Genomic DNA, 18,832 nt, shown 5'->3' on the forward strand with positions numbered 1-18,832 from the left:
GCCTGGCTGACAATTTTGAGGGTCCTTCCTTTGCTTGCTGTGGGCTCGAAAGTAGTTAGGGATATTCTGGTACAGGAAGTCCGCTGTCACTGAGAAAAGGCATATACTTCTAAAGGGAAAGAAGCAGGCGCCAAATCTACCCCTGTATCCTTGCAGGGCTAGACGATAACCATCAGTCATGATTTCTTACGGCTCATGGCCATATTTTGTCGTCGTGGGGAGCGGGCGCACTTGAAGTATGCCAGATGCACTTTCGAGGCGATCTATCAGTGTTTTCGTAGCACCTTTTTTGCCTGGCATTTTTCAGGGATCTACTTTGTCTATGCATGTGAATTTTTTGACCTCGTTCAAGCCCCCACTGGGTCTTGTGTTAAGAACCGGGGATAGATGCACAAAATAAAAATCCTGCTCTTACCTCAAGGTCCTCATCGTTTTGTGATGAGACTTAAAATATATGCTGTGATATGCGTTTTAGGAGTTAAGAAAATCCGTGGGGCCTCAGAAGGAGCACTCCTTACTAATTGGTGATGGGGGTGAGGGTAGCGTTGAAGAGGTGACAGGCAATAAAACTGGATACTTTATTCATGGCATTGCTGGCTACATACACTTACACGTGTTTGGGTTTTTTCCCAGTTCATAATGCATATTACTGATACAGATCATAGAGTGAAAACTGACAGTGGCTAAAACAGCACACGAAATTTGTTATTAACTAGAGTGATAGTAAAACCTTTGACAAAATTTAGGTTGGCAAAATTTGACACAGGAGGATTGGAACAGCAACCAAGGACAATTCAGAAGGCAGGAGCTGTGATTAATAAAAAAAAAGGCATGGTCAAAACTCTTTAAGTGGAAAATTAATTTTATTAAAAATTTCAATAAAAACAATGAAAATGGAAGAAAATTGGAGGAATTGGACTGAGTAATAAAATCAATCAAGGAATAAAAGTGGCTTAATGGAGTTCTTGTACTCAATACTGGCACATCTCTGGTTAAACCTTTTATTAGAACATTTCCAGAGTCATTACCACAGCATCAAAAGGTCTGGGCCCCCTTAGGACTCAAAAAGGGAGGTAAGCTTGAGAATCTATTTCCCAGTAAATATAACTTGACGACACAAGTTTTAACATTAAAAGGACCTGGATTTTAATCAATGGTTTTCGACTTGCTAGATGTCCTTAAACAAGCTGTTTGGCCTTTCCAAGTCCAAACTTACTTCTCTGTAAGAGGGAAATAATCTACCTGACAGTCCTATTATTTCATTAATCCTCAAAGTTTCTAGCACAGGACTTGATAGTTAAATGGTGAATTATGGCACTTAAAACCCCAAAACGTTTCCATTTCAACCTCTTAGAATGGGAGTCTAAAACACCATATATTTCTCTCCCCACTTAATAGGTTTTACTAAACAAATATGGCCTTTCCTTGATACATGTGTCATCATTATGATCAATATTGCATTATGCTATATACATATATATATTATATATGTATATTATATTATAGCCAACACTGGAGCTCCAAAGGTTGTGAGGCAAAGAGCTGCATGGTACTGGTGCTGGAATTCTGGGGTCCTCTTTCTTACAGTGCCATTTCATTACTGGGGCTGAGAAACCATAATCAAGCTTGATCGAATTATATATAAATGGATAAGTATGCTCAAAAGAGGGCCTCTCCCATGAAGTTTTAGGGCATTGATGTAGTAATATCTTTTTATTACTTTCATTTCCATGGTACGTTTGAGATAATTGAAATTTCTTGCTGGCTCTGTACCAACCTCATGTAAACGAAGAGTTACTTTTACTTAAGTCCTTTTGAGCTTGACTGTGTTACCAAAATAAGAGCGTTCCCAGTGGCAATGTATTATGTAACTTAAAAAAAAACACTTATCTCTAGATATACTGAAATAGTTACAGACAGAAGAATATGCTGTCTTCGTTTTGCTTCAAAAGAATCCAAGGGGCAGAAGAGATTGGAGGGGATTAATGAGTGGGATAAAGATGAAACAAAACTGACCATGTGCTGTTGATAATTGTCAAAATTGGATATGAGTAGACTGCTTAATTATATTACTCTCCTGTTTGTTATGGAAATTTCAACACATACTAAAGTTAAACAACAACAAAAAAGTATACCCTGAATTAGGAGGGCTTGGACTCTAATTTGTGTTCTAATTTGCTGGGTGATTGAGATAGTCACTTAAATTTTGTTAAACCCTCTATTTCTTCATCTGTCAAATGAGGACTTGAAGATCAGAAAAGTTGAAGAATTTTCAAGCATTTGGTAACTAAGTACATTTGGTATCATGCAGGCTTTTTTAATCATGTATTTTTAAATAAAGATCCAGTTAATGGTATTCTCTTAAACTTCACAATTTGTTTTATATGGTAATGGTTCAGATTCAAGTAAGGATAAAAACCTACTTCCAAATTTTAGTCAAGTTTTCTTATTTATAGAAAAGCACCAAAACAGAATTTTCTAATGCTTACTCCCAAAATATCTTCTTATACTTCTCACTAAAAAAATATAATTTCACTTGAATTTGCTTACTCTAAGACTAAGCAAATTTATTAATGTACCTAGTTATGATTTAAGGCAAATGGACTGCTTTCTGAAAATTCAATAATTCCAAACACTGAGTACAATATTGTACTTCATACCATATGTATAGCACAGTTTACCTTTTTATACTTACTTCTACTTTTTAAAATGAATGAAATGAAAACAACTTGGAAGAAAAACCTTTAATTAGGATATTTACCAATTATGATTTAATATTTATCAGATGTGTAAATATACAATCATGATAATTTTTAAAACTTGTGAATAGTTGGCCTTACAAAATTACAACACACTGTAAATAAATCCCTCCCATATTTTGTACAAACTACATGATTTTGATATACAAAGATTCTGTTTTTATTACACTGACAATGTACAACCAAGACTATTTACAATGCAAAAAAGTATATAAACCGCAATTTAACATTCTGCTACTGGCAGTCACTATAGTTTAGGAGGTAGCTTTATTTAAACAAAATGAACAGAAGCCACATTTCCCACTTGTGTTCTAAAAATAATTTACATAAGATAAAAATTCATTATATGCACAGTATATACAGTTTAATTATTAAACTGCAGTCTAGCTTAAGTTTTGTTAGTGTATCCAAAATAACTAATATGGCAGAGGGTTTGGTATTGATTTAGCATATTGTTCCAAAAAACATGCTGAACATTTGTAACTTTAAGACTCCACATATTGACATTTCAAAGGCCCATAGATAAGAATCAAGTGAAGTTTTAATTTTAAAAAACAAAGGTTTAGGGTGGGCCACGGTGGCTCAGCAGGCAGAGTTCTTGCCTGCCATGCCAGAGACCCAGGTGCAATTCCCGGTGCCTGCCCATGTAAAAAAAAAAAAAAAAAAAAAAAATATATATATATATATATATATATATATATATATACAAAAAAAAAACACATAGGTTTAAGCTTTATTTGTTTTCCTTTTTTATTTTTTCCTTAATGAGATCTATATCCTTTCTAACCAAAACTCAGCATTTGAGATGCTGAATGGACTCTTGCAAATCATAGTGAGGGGAAAATGTATGGAAACTTCCAAGAATAGTACAGGTTCAGAAGAATCCAGCTCATTAAGAAATAAATCTAAGTGGTTTACAACATAATTATTCTAAGAGTCTCTTAATTAAATGCAATTATTATTTTCAGTTTAGTTTATATATAACTCAAACCATAAATAGGTATCTCAACAAAATTGGAAAGTATTAGTAGAGCCAATGATAGGAGGTGTTTATTAATTGGAAATTACACGGAGCCATCAAATCCCTCAGATACTATTAAAACTCCCATATATAGTCAAGCCAAATACACTAAACCCAACAGCAATTAGCCCTTGATTTTCTCCTAGTAGTGTGATACAAAACACTGAGGAAGAAAACTACTGTAATTGCACCAAAGCAATGTATAATTACTAAAAACAAATGTTCAGCTATTTTCTTCTTATCTAACAGCTGTTAATATTGTTTTAAAAACATCTTCAGGCTTTAGGTTTATAAATCATTTAAAATTCATGATTGTATTATATTCAAAGATGGAAACAGAAAACACAGTAAGGTAATAATGCCTATATATACTCTCACAGTTCTACCTGGGAGACTATCCCTTCTGTTGCCCTGCAGTAAGTTGTCCTGAGATTAATGAGGAAACATTAGGTAAAATTAGCAAGACTTTTTCTTTAGTTATATAAAATCACATTTTAAAATACTTTTTAAAAAATATTAACAGCTGTTCTTTATCTTGTGCTTACTTCAGAAATAAGTATAAATTTGTTTCTTAGGAATCAGAGAAATCTAATATTATATTGCTACTATACCTAAAAGTCTTTTCAAGTTAGAAATTTGTTTCAAATAAACCACACAATGCTCAGACACTGCATTTTCCACCAATTTATAATTTAGGCACCTGTTCTTTGATGGTTTAAAAAATATACTACCACCTTACCCTACTTCTAAGTGACACCAGGCAGTGATTACAGAAGTGCTTCCCAGATGAACGATCAGAATAGGCTTCACTCTATAAACACTGTGATTTTGGTTGGTGGGGGAAACAGTTACAAAGGCATTATTAGTTCAGTCCTTAACTCTTGGTAGATTGTAAGCATGGCGCACCAAAGGGAATCCTCGACTTTGATAGAAGCAGGCTCGTCCGCAGGCCTGCACCTGGTCAGAACTGTCTGAGACAAAGGAATCTTCTTCATCTGCATAATCAGAGTGGGCAGACTGTGTGCCACAGTCAGACCAATAGCCATCTGGTCTTTGGCAGGAAGCCACTGCCAATGCAGGACAGCTGTGTGATTTTATTAAGTGTTTGCATGATACTGGCTTTGTCAAAAGAAACGATTCACAGCAGTCACACACGGTCAGGTTCCCCTGCAAGTGTGAGTACATGCCACAGTCATAGTAGAAATCCTGTTCCACACAACCATCTTGGCTACTGATGGAAACTGAAATTGATCCACTTTTCTTGGTAATCCGTCTTTTTAGTAGCTTCCAGTCTTCTTTAAACTTTGGGTTGAAGAAAACATACAGGACTGGATTCAGGCAAGCAGGCAATGGAAAAAATATCAGAGTAACAGACTTCATTATTTCAGGGCTGATAGAGATTGCAGTGATCAATGGCGCAAATGAGAAAAATGCAACAGGGCAGAAAAAGATGCAATTGGTGAAGATCAGCCAAGCAACATGCTTAATCATGCAAGACTGTGAGTTCTCTGAGAGGTCTTCTTTTTCCAAATTGCAATAAAGTTTAGTATAGATAATGGCCATTAATAAAAATGCTAGTGAGTTCAAAAGCACTAAGGTTACAGTAAATCCTAATGATGGTGTTTCTCCTGTGGGAAATGGCAAGCACAAGGGTGATGCAGAGTATTCCACTCTGTGGAAAAGAGGGAAACAACCTGCTACTACAGCACCCAGGAAAGCAAAAAGGGCAGCAACTCGGAATTGTTTGAGATTATTGCTTTTCCCATTTTTCAATATATTGTTTGCAGATAAGCTTCGTTCAATAGCTGCTAGCATTAATAAAAATATGGCACTTTCTGAGGAGAAAACTGCAAGAAACCCAGCCACTTTGCAGCCACTGCCAGTCTCCCACCAAATACCAAATTCAGCAAATCTCCCCCAGGATACAGCATCCAAAAAGGTTAAAATGCCAGTATAGATTCCCATGAATAAGTTAGACACAGATATCAGGCCTATGAACAATTTATAGGAAGGCAGTGATGCATAAGATGCAAATGTTGTTAAAATAACAAGCAGGTTGAAAATCAATGCAACCAGGAATATGAACCACACAGTAAGACGAATCATCCAGCTTCCTAGTAAATATTCACAGGGCTTAAAAGCACCTAAAATGAAAAAAAAAGAGAGATTAAATAGAGGACAGTTTAGAAAACACCCTATATGGCCTGGAAAAGAAGCTAATGGTAGTTAAATCTAAAATAATTAAATTTGCTACCAAACTGAATTGGACCAAATTTAAAAAGATCACTACTTCTAACATATTTAGTTAAGGACTAGACTATAAAAAAAAATAAACAACAAACACGGCAATTTCTGTGATACAAGGTGGTTTCCTAGACGTTATACCCAAAGCATAAGCAATGAAAAAGAAACAGATAAATGGGTTCTCCTCAAAATCAAACACATCTGTGCATCAAAGAACTCTGGCAGGAAAGTAAGAAGGTAGCCTATGCAATGGGAGACAATACTTGGAAACCACATTATCAGATAAGGGTTTAAAATCCAGAATATATAAAGCGATTGCACACTGGTGTTTACGGCAGCAGTGTTAAAGTTCTTGCCAAGGGTGGAGGTGGCCTAAGGGTACACTGCCTGAGGAATGGAAGGGGTGGTGTGTACATACAATGGACTCCTAAGGAATGAAGCTGTGAGGCATCCAACTAGGTGAATGAAACTTGAGGACAGTATGTTGAATGAAATTAACCAGAAGCGAAAAGACAAATATTATAATGACTCACTAACAAGGACTAACTACAATGTGCAAACTCTGAGAACTGAATCTGAGAGCATAGATTATCAGTTAGGAGATTGTAAAGGTTTCCTAGGACATAAAGCTGTCACATCAGTCCTGGAGTAGCAACTGTTATTTCTAAATTCTGAGATGCTGAGCTCCTTGTGTTTAATCTTGTTTCCTGGAACTTTGGGTATTTATGTAACACCTAAGAATCAGAACTAGAGTTCTGCAGCTGAAAGTCAGCATTACTCATCCAGCAACTGTTAAAAAAACACTGAAAAAGTGATCAGACGTCAACTTCAAACTAATCTGGGTCAGAATAAGGTAAATCAGACTAAAGGGTAAAGAATGATACTGATTGTATTTTAACACTTCAACTTCCATGTGAGGCCAAAGGAAGAGATGTTTATTTGGTGTAAAATTAATATTTTCTGTAGCACACTTTCCATTTTAAATTGGATGGTCAGCTTATTCGAATACCATAACTACATGGAACATTAAATAGGGAGTAAGATCTTGTTGGTTTGTACAGGTTGGCATGATGCCTGGATATAACCCAGAGTAATCTGGACTGAAGATTAAAAAGTATCTGCAAAGTCCTCTTGAGGAACTAGGGGAAAAGGTGGAAATATTAAACTTCCCACTTGGGGAAGACCTGATATTCTCATAATAATTGGGGAGTGCCAATTTGATGGGCCAGACCCCTGATCTTGAGGCTTGTCCTTATGAAACTTATTCTTGCAAAGAAAAAGCTATGTTTATACCTAAGAGTCACTCCCAGAGAACCTCTTTTGTTGTTCAGATGTGGCCTCTTTCTCTAAGCCAACTATGCAGGTGAACTCACTGCCTCTTCCTACTTCATTGGACATGGCTGAGGGGTGTAAATCTTCCTGGCATCATGGAATTGAGAAAGGCTTCTTGACAAAAGAGGGAAAAGAAATAAAACTAAATGAAGTTTCAGTGGCTGAGAGGTAGAGTTGAGAGGTCATTCTGAAGTTTATTCTTATGTATTGCATAGATGTCTCTTTTTAGTTTTCAGTGTATTAGAACAGCTAGAAGGAAATACCTGAAACCGTTGAACTGATTCCTGAAGATGACTGAATAATTATACAGTTTTAAGGTATGACTGTGTGACTGTGAAAACCTTGTGACTGACACTCTGTTTACCCAGTGTATGGCCAGATGAGTAGGAATAAAAAAACAAAAGTAATAAACAATATGGGGTGTATGAGAGGTATGGGATGCTTTGGGTGCTTTTTTTTTTTTTAATTTTACTTTTTTTTTTTTCCCAAGTAATAAAAAAGTTCAAAGATTGATTGTAATCAATCAATTGTAATGATGAATGCACAAGCTATATGATGGTACTAATAACCACTGATTGTACATTTTGGATGATTATATGGTATGTAAATATATATCACAATAAAAAAAATTTGATAAGGCCAGACAATGATATTTAAAAGAAAACTTATACTTTCTCTTATACCTAAATTAATATATCTATCACAGGGTCTAATACTTTTTTTTATTGTATGCTATATGGCAGGGTTCACATTTCATTGTTTTTCCATGTAAGTATCCCCTATTGAAGCACCATTTACTGAATTTTTTGTTTGTTTGGATTTTCATTTGTTTGCTTGTTTGTTTGGGAAGTGCATGGGCTGGGAATTGAACCAGGATCTTCCGCATGGCAGGTGAGAATTCTACCACTGAATTACTCTCATATCCCCAGAAAGCATTTGTATACTGTAGGCATGAAGTATGAATTTAGGGTTCATAACTTGGTACTCTGACCTTCAGAAGGCAACTTAAACTCCTATAAACTTCATTTTTTAAATTTGTGGATAATGATGCCTATTTTCATAGAGTTGTGCAGTTTAAATAAAATTATATATATAAGGTGCTGAAGCAGGCTACTGGACACATAATCAGACTTCAATAAATTTAGTTCCCTTTTCTTCTTCCTTATACTTCATAATAATTATATTTGCATGTGTATTTATACACACACACACACACATATATATAGAAACATTTTACACATTTCTTATGGCTTTCAAAAGTTACCTAATGAGGCAAATTAACGAAGGTATCATTATCCCAACATTTTCCATCCAGAAAAACAGAGATTACAAAGTATTTGGTTAACCTGACCGAGGTTACTCAGAAAGATAGAACAAATAAGTTTAAAGCACAGTGATGATAATTAGTCCTACAATGCTATGCTGTATATAATTTAAAGTAGGACTGCAGAAATTAATTCAGTAGGCCTAAATGGGAGTTCCAGTAACTGACTTTGACATACTAGTTATAAGCAAAAAACATTTAAAAATACTAAAAAAAAAACAAAAATTTGACTATAATACATAAGAAAACAATATATTGCTATTACTTATAAAAAAATTCTGATTACCACAAAATTTAATATACTCCATAAAACATTTTAATCTTTGAGACCTAAATGGCCAGCTCAGTACCACTTATATAAACCAGAAACTTTTTTTTTAATTGCTAATTTTTTTTTAACTTCCCCCTCAGAGAAGTGCTAAGAGAAAGCTTTCAACTTTATCTTTGTACATGAACTCATTCTTCTTCAAAGAACAAGGAGGAGCTCTTCTGACCTGAGAAGAGGAGACTCTTTGGGAAATGTTTCCGCAGTTATTGGAGATACTTTGCCTCCAATGCTTGGGAGGTAGGCTCTACCCAGTCTCTGCATTTGCTGAATCCCCACCATACTGGTCCTAAGGAGGATCTCCTGCTTCTGTAGTAAGCAACCCCTGTAGGCTTGCACCATGGGCTGGTATACTCTGTGTTACTGCAACTGAGTGCGTGTGGGAATTGGGGTGACAGGCCTGCCATTCATCATTGCTCTAGCTTGGGCAGAGGGGCCAACTCAGACCCACACTTCTCCTGGCCAACCCTAAGGTTTAGAGGCAGTGTGGAAAAAATAGAATTGCTGATATTTAGGCCTAGCCTCACATTTAACAAAGCTTTTCCCTTCTCATTTGATTGTCAGTTCTTTTATGTCTATTCTACAACATTTGGACCGCAATGGGGCAAGTGCGTGAATGATGTGCACCCCTTAACCTCCATCGATTAACATATAAACTAACATACAATGAAATAAATTACATGGACTTAAATCCCATTCACTTATCTGGTTAGTTTAAGCTTATACTCTATACAAGGTATAGTGCTATGCACAAAACATAACAAAATATAAAGAGGTTTCATCCTTGCCTTCAGTGAGATCCCAATTCAATAACAATCATTAATGATCCAAAATAATTATGCTCTGAGTCATAAAATTAATGTCCAGATTAAAATATTTAACTTTTCTTCTACAGTATAAGTCTAACTTCATATTCTCCGGTAAACTAGGCAGAATATGGCAATACAATCACAACCATGGTTTCAGATTAGTAACTTCCCCAAGTCTACTAAAAATCAGTGAAGCAAACTGGAGAGAAAATGAAAGGCAAAGTTGCATTTAAAAAAAAGAAAAAGAAAAAAAAAAGGTCTTATAGAGCAGTAACTTACAGAACTAGTCCTAGAGTTAACGGAGCTTCAAGGCAGTACTTCTTAAACTTTAACACACATAATCCTTACCTGGGGAGCTTGTGACATGCAGATTCTAGTTCAGTGGGTCTATGTCTGAGATTCTGTAAAAGCTGCTTAAGCTCCTGGCCACAGACCTTGTATTGAGTTAGAGGATTTAAGAGATCAGCTAGCCCCATTCCTATTCCCTAACTCACATCTATCTTCTAAAGTTTTGGCTATATTTGCCTAATGTTCATTTAAAATGTGGAAGCATACCAGTTGAGGGTGTACAGTGGATAATTATTTGACTGTGTTCTTCGTTTTCAGCACTGCTTGTGACACCTGCTGCCTCAGCGGTACCTGAATAGATAACACAAAGCAGCCGTAATTAGAACTTTTATGCAATTCAAAAGAACCATATTTTCCTGAAATTTTCTTTTGTGTATATGATGTAAGCTTGTACAAAGCTTGATAACATATTAAAGATGCCATTAAGACAGTAAGTGCCATTTTTTCAGAGATTTCATATGGATTCTTCGCAAACGAATTACAGTAGCAATTTGCCTAATGCCTTAAACAATGTTCTACTTCAACAAGTCCATGCACTTGCCTTTATCCTTTGTCACACTGTGGTCATGGAGGGTGTTATCTTCTGTGTTTGAATTTGCATAAGAGTCACAACCCCAAAATGCACAGCACTGATAAGCATATGGTACAGATAAAGATCTGGAAAAAACCATAGAATCTACTTCAAAGGCATGCTCTTGTTGTTTGTTTTTTTTTTTAAAGAATATTTTTTGAAAGTCCCAGCCTAGGAGTCAGAGAGACCTAAACTGACCCGTGTTTTAGGCTGACCATTCATCCTCATTGGGCCTCAGTTTCCTCATGTATAAAAGAGTACTTTGGTATCAGATGACACCATGAGTTTCTCCCATTATATAACACATACAACTAAAAATTGAATATACATCAAACCACATTTAAAATTTAACAGCTAAACTGCAGTTTAAACTAAAAACTTAGTTTCCTTTTATAAATGAATTCATCAGTCCCAAATTTATCATATGAAACTAGTAGTTTCATTTAAAATTAATAAAAGTCATTTGTGACATTATACCATTAAATGATTTTCTTTGTTCATATCAACAGAGTGGAAATATTTGTTCTCTTCTCCACAATAATATTCCCAAGCCCTCTCTCTACTATATATATATATATATATTTTTTTTTTTTTTACATGGGGAGGCACCGGGAATTGAACCCGGGTCCTCGGGCACGGCAGGCAAGCGTTCTTGCCTGCTGAGCCACCGTGGCCCGCCCTCTACTATATTTAATGAGTTCTTTCCATAACTCTAACTTTTTTATGAAGTATCATAGCATTGTATCAACTTTATGGAGAGTCACACTTACGGGGTTCCTGCCATTTTGCTGTTAATTACCAGTCTAGTGCTTAAACACATTCTGATGAATAGCTGTATCATCCCTTTGAGTGCATCACTGGCTCCAGTTCATGTTCTCAAAAGCAATGGAACATGTTCTATTTTTGACCAAATTTGTGAAGACCAAGGTAGAAAATACTCTGAAATTATAGCCTTCCAGAAAATCTGGGCAATAATCCAGGACACACTATAATTTTGGAGCCTACTATAACTTCAACAAAACAAAAGCAAAAACATACCTGAGATTCACAAAGTCTTTTGCTGCTAAGGCTGCTTTCAGCTTGAAGTTACCCACAAGTTTCAGCTGATTTAGCCCAATCAGGCCTTCCGTAGGAAATGAAGTCAATTCATTGAAACTTATATCTCTAAAAGCGAATGAGGATTCAAGTTAACTTCTAAGATACAAAACACATAAAAACTTCTACAGATGTAGTAACATGAAATATTAGAGCCCTAAAGTGGTTTAATGTGCTAAAATGATAGACTGAGCATTCATTTTGCTATCTTAGAAACTGTTACTACATCAGTGCAGTTTAGCATTTTTACATAAGAACAACTAAGAAAAATATTCTGATAGGTCATTTTTTATTTTTTGTATGCGGTATGGGGGACTCACATTTTATCATTTTTCCATGTGATTATCCTGTTATTGAAGCACCATTTGTTGAATTTTTTTATTGCTTATTTTTTTATTTGTTTTGCTTGTTTGTTTTTTGGGGAAGTGTATGGACTGGGAACCGAAGCTGGGTCTCCCGTGTGGCAGGCGAGAATTCTACCACTGAACTACCCTTGCACCCCCTCTGATTGGTCACTTTAAAAACACAACTTTCTGTAGCACTGTTCACTACTTTCATGCTATGACTGCAAAAAATTAACTACTTACAGGTTAGTTATTGATGCAAGTTTAGCAAAAGCTCCATCATGAATTTCATGGATCAGGTTTCTACTCAGATCTCTGCAAATGGAATATTGTATTAATCTTTTCCAACAAACACTCAAAATGCCAGTTAGTAATTTCTATTAAATCTTAGGATCTGAGGTAGCCACACACTATCCCTGATAAAATAACAAAGTTCCTCAGTCTTAAGAGTATTTTCAGGTTTATGTTAAATACCTCCTTTACACAATCTATTTTTTAAGATATGTTCATTGTAGCAAATTAACTCTAGCTGGCATCTGTTTCAAGACAGTTGTTAATTTTCTCCACCTTATCATTCTGGTACCAGTTCAAAAATATAAATGATAGGATATAACCTTTGGCAGTACTCACTAGGTGAGGGAAGGCCCAGTTCACGATAAAGTGGAAAATAAAAACAGGCTTCATATTATTTGCCTTCTCAAAGGTTAGTGATAAGGCCTGAGTGAAGACAATCAATCAATACACAAACAAGAACACTCCAGAAGGGCTTCAGATATCATTCTTTTCCCAAGCAGGAAATAAAAATCATATCAACAGCAGAGCCACCCTCTATATTCAGAAACACACCCTGAGGAATTCTGATACTACAGAATTAAGAAAACAGAGAAATAATCTCCACCTACACTTAAATTGGACCTTAATGGAAATTAAAAGATTGGATAAATTTAGTCCAGGACAAATCTCCTGGATCATAGGAAAACTCAACAAACTTGGTTTTCAATCATGAAACGCCCAGCTCTTCATTGTTGTTGCTTATCAGTGCTCTAGAAGTGACGGCTGCTGGAAAGCAGATCCTTCCCCACTACCGCCAGGCCCCACCATAAGCCTGTGTCAGCAACAAGGAAAGATCCAGTAACCCAACTACCAGTAAGATATTTTCTAGTAGAAGGTATGTTTTACTTCTTAATGGGGATTACTGAAAAACAGGATTCAATGCGTGTAATTTCACAGCACTGTCAATTTTCAATTTTTTTCTACATTAAAAAAATGTTCACTAACCTACAGTATCTATTTTCTGCACTAACATTCTATGAAGGCAGTGATAAAGTTTCTGAGTTACCTCTATATTCCCAAGTGCTTAACAGAGTGCCTGGTACAAATATATACTCAAATATAAGAACTTTTAAAAAATATCTGCTTCTGCTACATATTGGTATGTTAATATATGCCACGTTAATTTTTTCAATAGAAACCAGATAAATATTTTTGGTTTTGTGGGTCATATGGTCTCTGCTGCAGCTACTTAACTTTGCCATTACAATGTTTAGAACATTACAAATGTTCTAAAAATGCACAACTATGTGGTGCTACTGTGAACGAATGATTGAATACTTTGGATGTATAGGACGGCATGTGAATATATCTCGATAAAATTACATTTAAAAAAAGCAGCCTTAGACAATACTTAAACAAAAGTGCATGGCTGTGTTCCAATAAAACTTTACAAAAAATAGGTGGCAGACTAGCGTTGGCCCACAGGTCGTTTCCTATCCCTTGCCATAAGGATTGGCATGCTTCACTTATTATAACTTGAATTAAACAAGTGTATCTCTCAGGTTACTCAATTATATTTTTTCACTCACCAATATACAATATCATCAGTTAACTAAGGTAATAAAAAATAGAAAAATTAAATTATATATAGAGTACAATGGATGACATTTGCCAAACAATATTTATGTAAAATAAATCATTATCTTTAAGTAAATCTGTTAATACAGGAACTGTAATGTTATAATATACAGCAGAACAAAAAATATTTGTCTTTAGTAATCATAGGTAAACTTACAGAATCCTTAAGGAAATCAGGTCTTGAAAAGTACCTTCCTTTATTTGATGGATCTGATTACGCTGCAAAGAACTAACAAAAGAAAAAAAGGATGGAAAAAAAAAAAAAAGAAAGAATTTTCTATTTTAAAAAATATATTCCTTAGTTAAACTTTTTCTAAGCTTAAATGGTCATTCATATTAACATTAGTTGCTGCTGTTGAAAGTAAAGAGGACTAAAGTTTCCACACATGTAAAACGAAAGGATTAGGCTAAATGGTAGTCCAATCCAAATTACACTGGGAGAAATAACTGGTAAACTAGCTAAATTCCTAATCAGCTGACCTCAGGAATGAGGGAAAGAAGATGAAAGAGGGAGGAAGAATCCAAGACGATGTGACTAGGACAACACCATAGGGAGAAGGTTAGCGCAGGAAGGGAAACAACAATGGGAGAATTAATACCTTACCCCCCACCCCTTGGCCCTCACCCTGCCAACCTCCATCAGAGCAGTCCAACGGAGGTGTGTATGTGACCCCCAGTAGGCACGTCTGGTTTCCCTCAACAAAAAAATGTTTGTATATTCCACCTCCCCAACTTCTTCCCCCAAAGCATCTCCCACATAGGATGCCTGATATGCATATACCTTATAAAATGCTGGGTGCATGCACACACATACTTCAATTTAACATGTTACTCATGGGAACACTGGATTTCATAAATTTCTGATTTCTTAATAGTAAAGCCATTCATTTAAAAAAGGACACGTTCAATGAGCTAACAATATACCACAGCAAAAAGAGCATGTCACAGAGTAACTTACATTTCTTCCAGAGCATGGCAACCAATAAAACTTGGAAGGTCTTTTATATCGTTGTACGACAAGTCCCTTAAAACAACAGGAAATTACAAATTAATTGTTATCAAAATATTATGCTAAAAGAGCTGTGCTTGTGCTCAGAAACAAATAAAGCAGTGCTAAGATCTATAATAAAGAGATACAGCTGAACAAGAAAAGCAACTATTTTTTTTTCTAAGACTTGTAAACTTCTGGAGCACCTCAGTGTTACCATAATCTTATTATTTATAAACCCAAGTACCTGATGCTGAGCATGGACAATATAAAAATATTAAAAATGTATATTAAAATATATAACAATACATAAAATTAAACTAAAAAATATAATACATAAAATTATGTCGAATCATAGTTTTAAATGATTATACAATAAATCTTCAAAAATAAAAAAGTAGACTTATGGGTGTTTTTTAATTCTTATTTTTACAATACTGATTGTGCCATATGTAGTTCTTATGCTGTCCTTGAATTAAAAATCCATAAGAGGCATAGTATGCATATTCACATTAAAAAAAACATTTATATTAAATCAAATGTTGGCACTAGTTAACTCTGTTAGCCCCATTGCAGTTTTTCTCAAGGAAAAGCATCATGTTCAAGGTTGAGACCTTACAAGATCACATAATAACTTGCTTTATCAGTCACTTATTTGTTACCATCTTCCTCCACTGAAACTTATTAACAGTATTTTTACAAGAAAGGAAACAATAATGGGAGAATTAATGTCTTACCCCTACCCCCCAGTCCCAGCCCCACCTCCCCACCAATTTCTATCAGAGCAGTTTTTGTGAGATTTTTACATCTTCTATTTAATTTTGAGGTCAGCTTAGGTTTTTGGAAAGCTACATGCTTGATTGGCTCCAAATCCAAGAAAGATTTGGGTTCTGTTAGGTCATAGATGAACAACAGGAGAATGTGGGCAGCAAAGGCCCTTGAGAGAACTAGAATAAGGACAAGAAGTCAGGAAAGGAAAAAAAAAATCAAGGAAAAACTTAGCTTGGTTTTCCTCTTTCAAAATAAAGTCACGAGATATCTATCTAAAACCAAATTCATATGCACATTACCTACTCTATGGACTAGTAAAACTTGTGCTCACTTCCATGAAGGGACCACATAAGAAATGATTTTATCTTCAACCCACCCTATGGAAATGGCTCATTAAAAATAAAATTCATCATATGTGAAGTACAAGAAAGATATGAGGAGAAGGGAAGACAAATTCAACTTACAAAGTCCTAAGCATCTTTTGTTCTTGGCACAAAGTATTGGGTATGCTGCTTATCTTAGTGCCAGTCAAAGTCCTGTGAAAAAGCATTGCTCATTTGAGAAACGATTCAAGACAAGTAAACAAAATGCTAATCTGATATTGAAAAAAAAAATGCTCCTGTATTTGCATATGGACTAGAGACTATGCATTACACTGTCTAATTACTCCTGAAAGTTAGGCATGTGGGAAGGCGAATTAAACCTGGATCCTGATATCATCTTCCCAGTAATGCAGGAAAGCACATGAAATGAGGTGTCAATATCCTCCAGACAATGGACTCTTGCACACGGACTGAAAGAAGGACACACTAATTCACAGTCACAACCTGCACCACAACCACCTGCAAATTCCATCACCCTCTCATACTTAAAACATTTGAAACCAACTTAGCATCCTGCCCCAAACCGTTTCTCTCTTTTCTTTCAGTCAAGGTGGCTCAACATTTTGAAAATGCCTCTTCTTTTCCTCTCATTCCTATGCTCCCATCTATAGTAAATCACCAACTCCTTTTTCTCCTTCTGTCATACCTGTAGCATTTGACCCACTCTCTCTCCATTTTTTACTGCTACCATGCAAATTAGTAGCAAAAGTAAAAGCCTTTAGTTAGTTAGTTCTACAGCTGTTAGTTCTAAAGCAGCTCCAGTAATGGGTGGAAGACGTGGAGCTCTAATGGCTGAATGTGTTTATCTGGCCAAGTAAACTATTCCCACAGCCTCATGGTCACCCAATCTCGAGTCCCTCTTCTCCTTTCCCTCCTCACACCACCTGCTCAGACATTCACAACACCCTCCAAAGTGTCTAAAAGTCAACTTTAAACTCTTTAGCCCAGTGTCTTCCATCTTTTCCTCATACATGTTGGCACATGTGAAAATTAAAATATTTAAATGGCACACTGCAGGAAGGCTCCTTGTGGCTGGGGACCCCACCCTCACTGTCTGTTTCCTGGAGGTAATCAAGATCTTGGAATATCTGTAACCCATTCATATATATATGACCCATTGTGAAGCTTTCTGTCATAACAAAATGTTCAAGGTTTGCCATTTTTAAATCTGTCCCAATAATTGTTTTCAAATTTCTCCATGCCACCTCCCATCTCATTATAAACATGGCATCACATAGGAGACATTGGAAGAATCTGCATAAACCCACTGTTACCACCAAAAAGCACTGATACCCTGCAGGCCAGCAGTGTAATATTTACATGGCTGCTCGTCAAAAGGGCCACACTTACAGACTCTCCAGATGGACAGTTCTGGTCAGATTGGGGAACCACTGCACCATGCTCGCACCCCGGATGACTCTTTAAGGAAGTGGAAGAGAAAAAATTAATTTAAAATAAAATTTTGCTTTAGAGGATAACATTTTCATTTTATCTCATAGACTTTAAAATTAGAATGCTAATATAATTAAAAATAAAATGAGTTTCATCCCTTGAATGTGCTTGAAAGTCTGATAATTTGGCCAAATTTTCACATAGAATCATCATAAATGTTCAGAACCGGCCTTTGGAACTGCCCCTCTCCACCCCTCAATCTAAAATCTTGTTTTCTGGAGCTGCAAAAATAAATCCTTGTTTTCCATTAAAACAATTGTATAAATATTCAGGTTTGTTTTAAAATTTGCATAATACTCACAAGGAATGCAGATCAGATAAATTGTGAAATGCTGAGATCCCCACAAAAGATAGAGGATTATCATACAAATGTCTGCAAAAATTTTTAAAAAAAGCAAATTTTTCATAGGTTCACAAGCAATTCAATATTCAATCTATTTCACAAAGGGCATACATCTAAAAGCTGAATTTTCATTCTTCATCCACATGTTTGGCATTGTACAGACATAGTGTTAAATGATTATACAATAAATCTTCAAAAATACTTACATAGTTCTTAAGAGTGGATTACCACCAAATGCACCATCGGGGATAACAGAAATAGAATTACTATGAAATCCCCTACAAAGATAGGAGAAAAATATTTTGAAATGTATATCTCCTTGTGAAATAACTTAAAACCAAAGTATCTACTGCTGTACAGCATTATGTAAAATACAACTGATAACGACTACCTGAAAACTCTAAAAAATGTGGGGAAACTGAATTTTTAATTCCATCTTATCCTGTTCAGAACCATACTTAAATTCTTGTTATATCCACTGTTTAGCCTAGCACCTAGCATGAGGCTCTTATGCACATGTTGCTTTATCATCAAAAAATTTTAGACGGTGGAGATTCATGAAGCTTTCTTCCCCCAAATCTCTCTCGTTGTTGCCTGCATTTAGTCTTTAAGCAATATGCCTTAGAATATAAGCTGCCAACTCACTATTTATATAATCACTGTTATTTCATATAAATTCCTATCTCTGGTCATGACAAATATATCTAAAATGCTCCTTCATCTTTTTCATTACTTAAATATTTCAATTCTTTAAAATTAGAGTTCTTCCTCTTGAGTGGTGACTCTTCAAATGACCCCAAGCTTCAATGCTT

General features: G+C 35.5%; 1 protein-coding gene across 3 annotated transcripts in view; it reads right to left on the reverse strand.

The window, feature by feature from the left end:
• Positions 1-2,737: 2,737 nt before the first annotated feature.
• LGR4 (leucine rich repeat containing G protein-coupled receptor 4) overlaps positions 2,738-18,832 on the reverse strand; it is a 127,693-nt gene continuing 111,598 nt past the window's right edge. For all 3 annotated transcript variants that reach the window (XM_077114266.1, XM_077114264.1, XM_077114265.1), the window contains exons 8-18: positions 18,227-18,298; positions 17,979-18,050; positions 17,576-17,644; positions 16,307-16,378; positions 15,042-15,107; positions 14,241-14,312; positions 12,416-12,487; positions 11,772-11,897; positions 10,704-10,819; positions 10,370-10,453; positions 2,738-5,924 (exon numbers count right to left, since the gene is read on the reverse strand). In XM_077114266.1, coding sequence (XP_076970381.1) covers positions 4,648-5,924; positions 10,370-10,453; positions 10,704-10,819; positions 11,772-11,897; positions 12,416-12,487; positions 14,241-14,312; positions 15,042-15,107; positions 16,307-16,378; positions 17,576-17,644; positions 17,979-18,050; positions 18,227-18,298 — 2,098 coding nt within the window. In that variant the 3' untranslated portion in view covers positions 2,738-4,647. The remainder of the gene's footprint in view (positions 5,925-10,369; positions 10,454-10,703; positions 10,820-11,771; positions 11,898-12,415; positions 12,488-14,240; positions 14,313-15,041; positions 15,108-16,306; positions 16,379-17,575; positions 17,645-17,978; positions 18,051-18,226; positions 18,299-18,832) is intronic.

This window comes from Tamandua tetradactyla, chromosome 8 (genome assembly GCF_023851605.1).
Source record: "Tamandua tetradactyla isolate mTamTet1 chromosome 8, mTamTet1.pri, whole genome shotgun sequence".
NCBI lineage: Eukaryota > Metazoa > Chordata > Mammalia > Pilosa > Myrmecophagidae > Tamandua > Tamandua tetradactyla.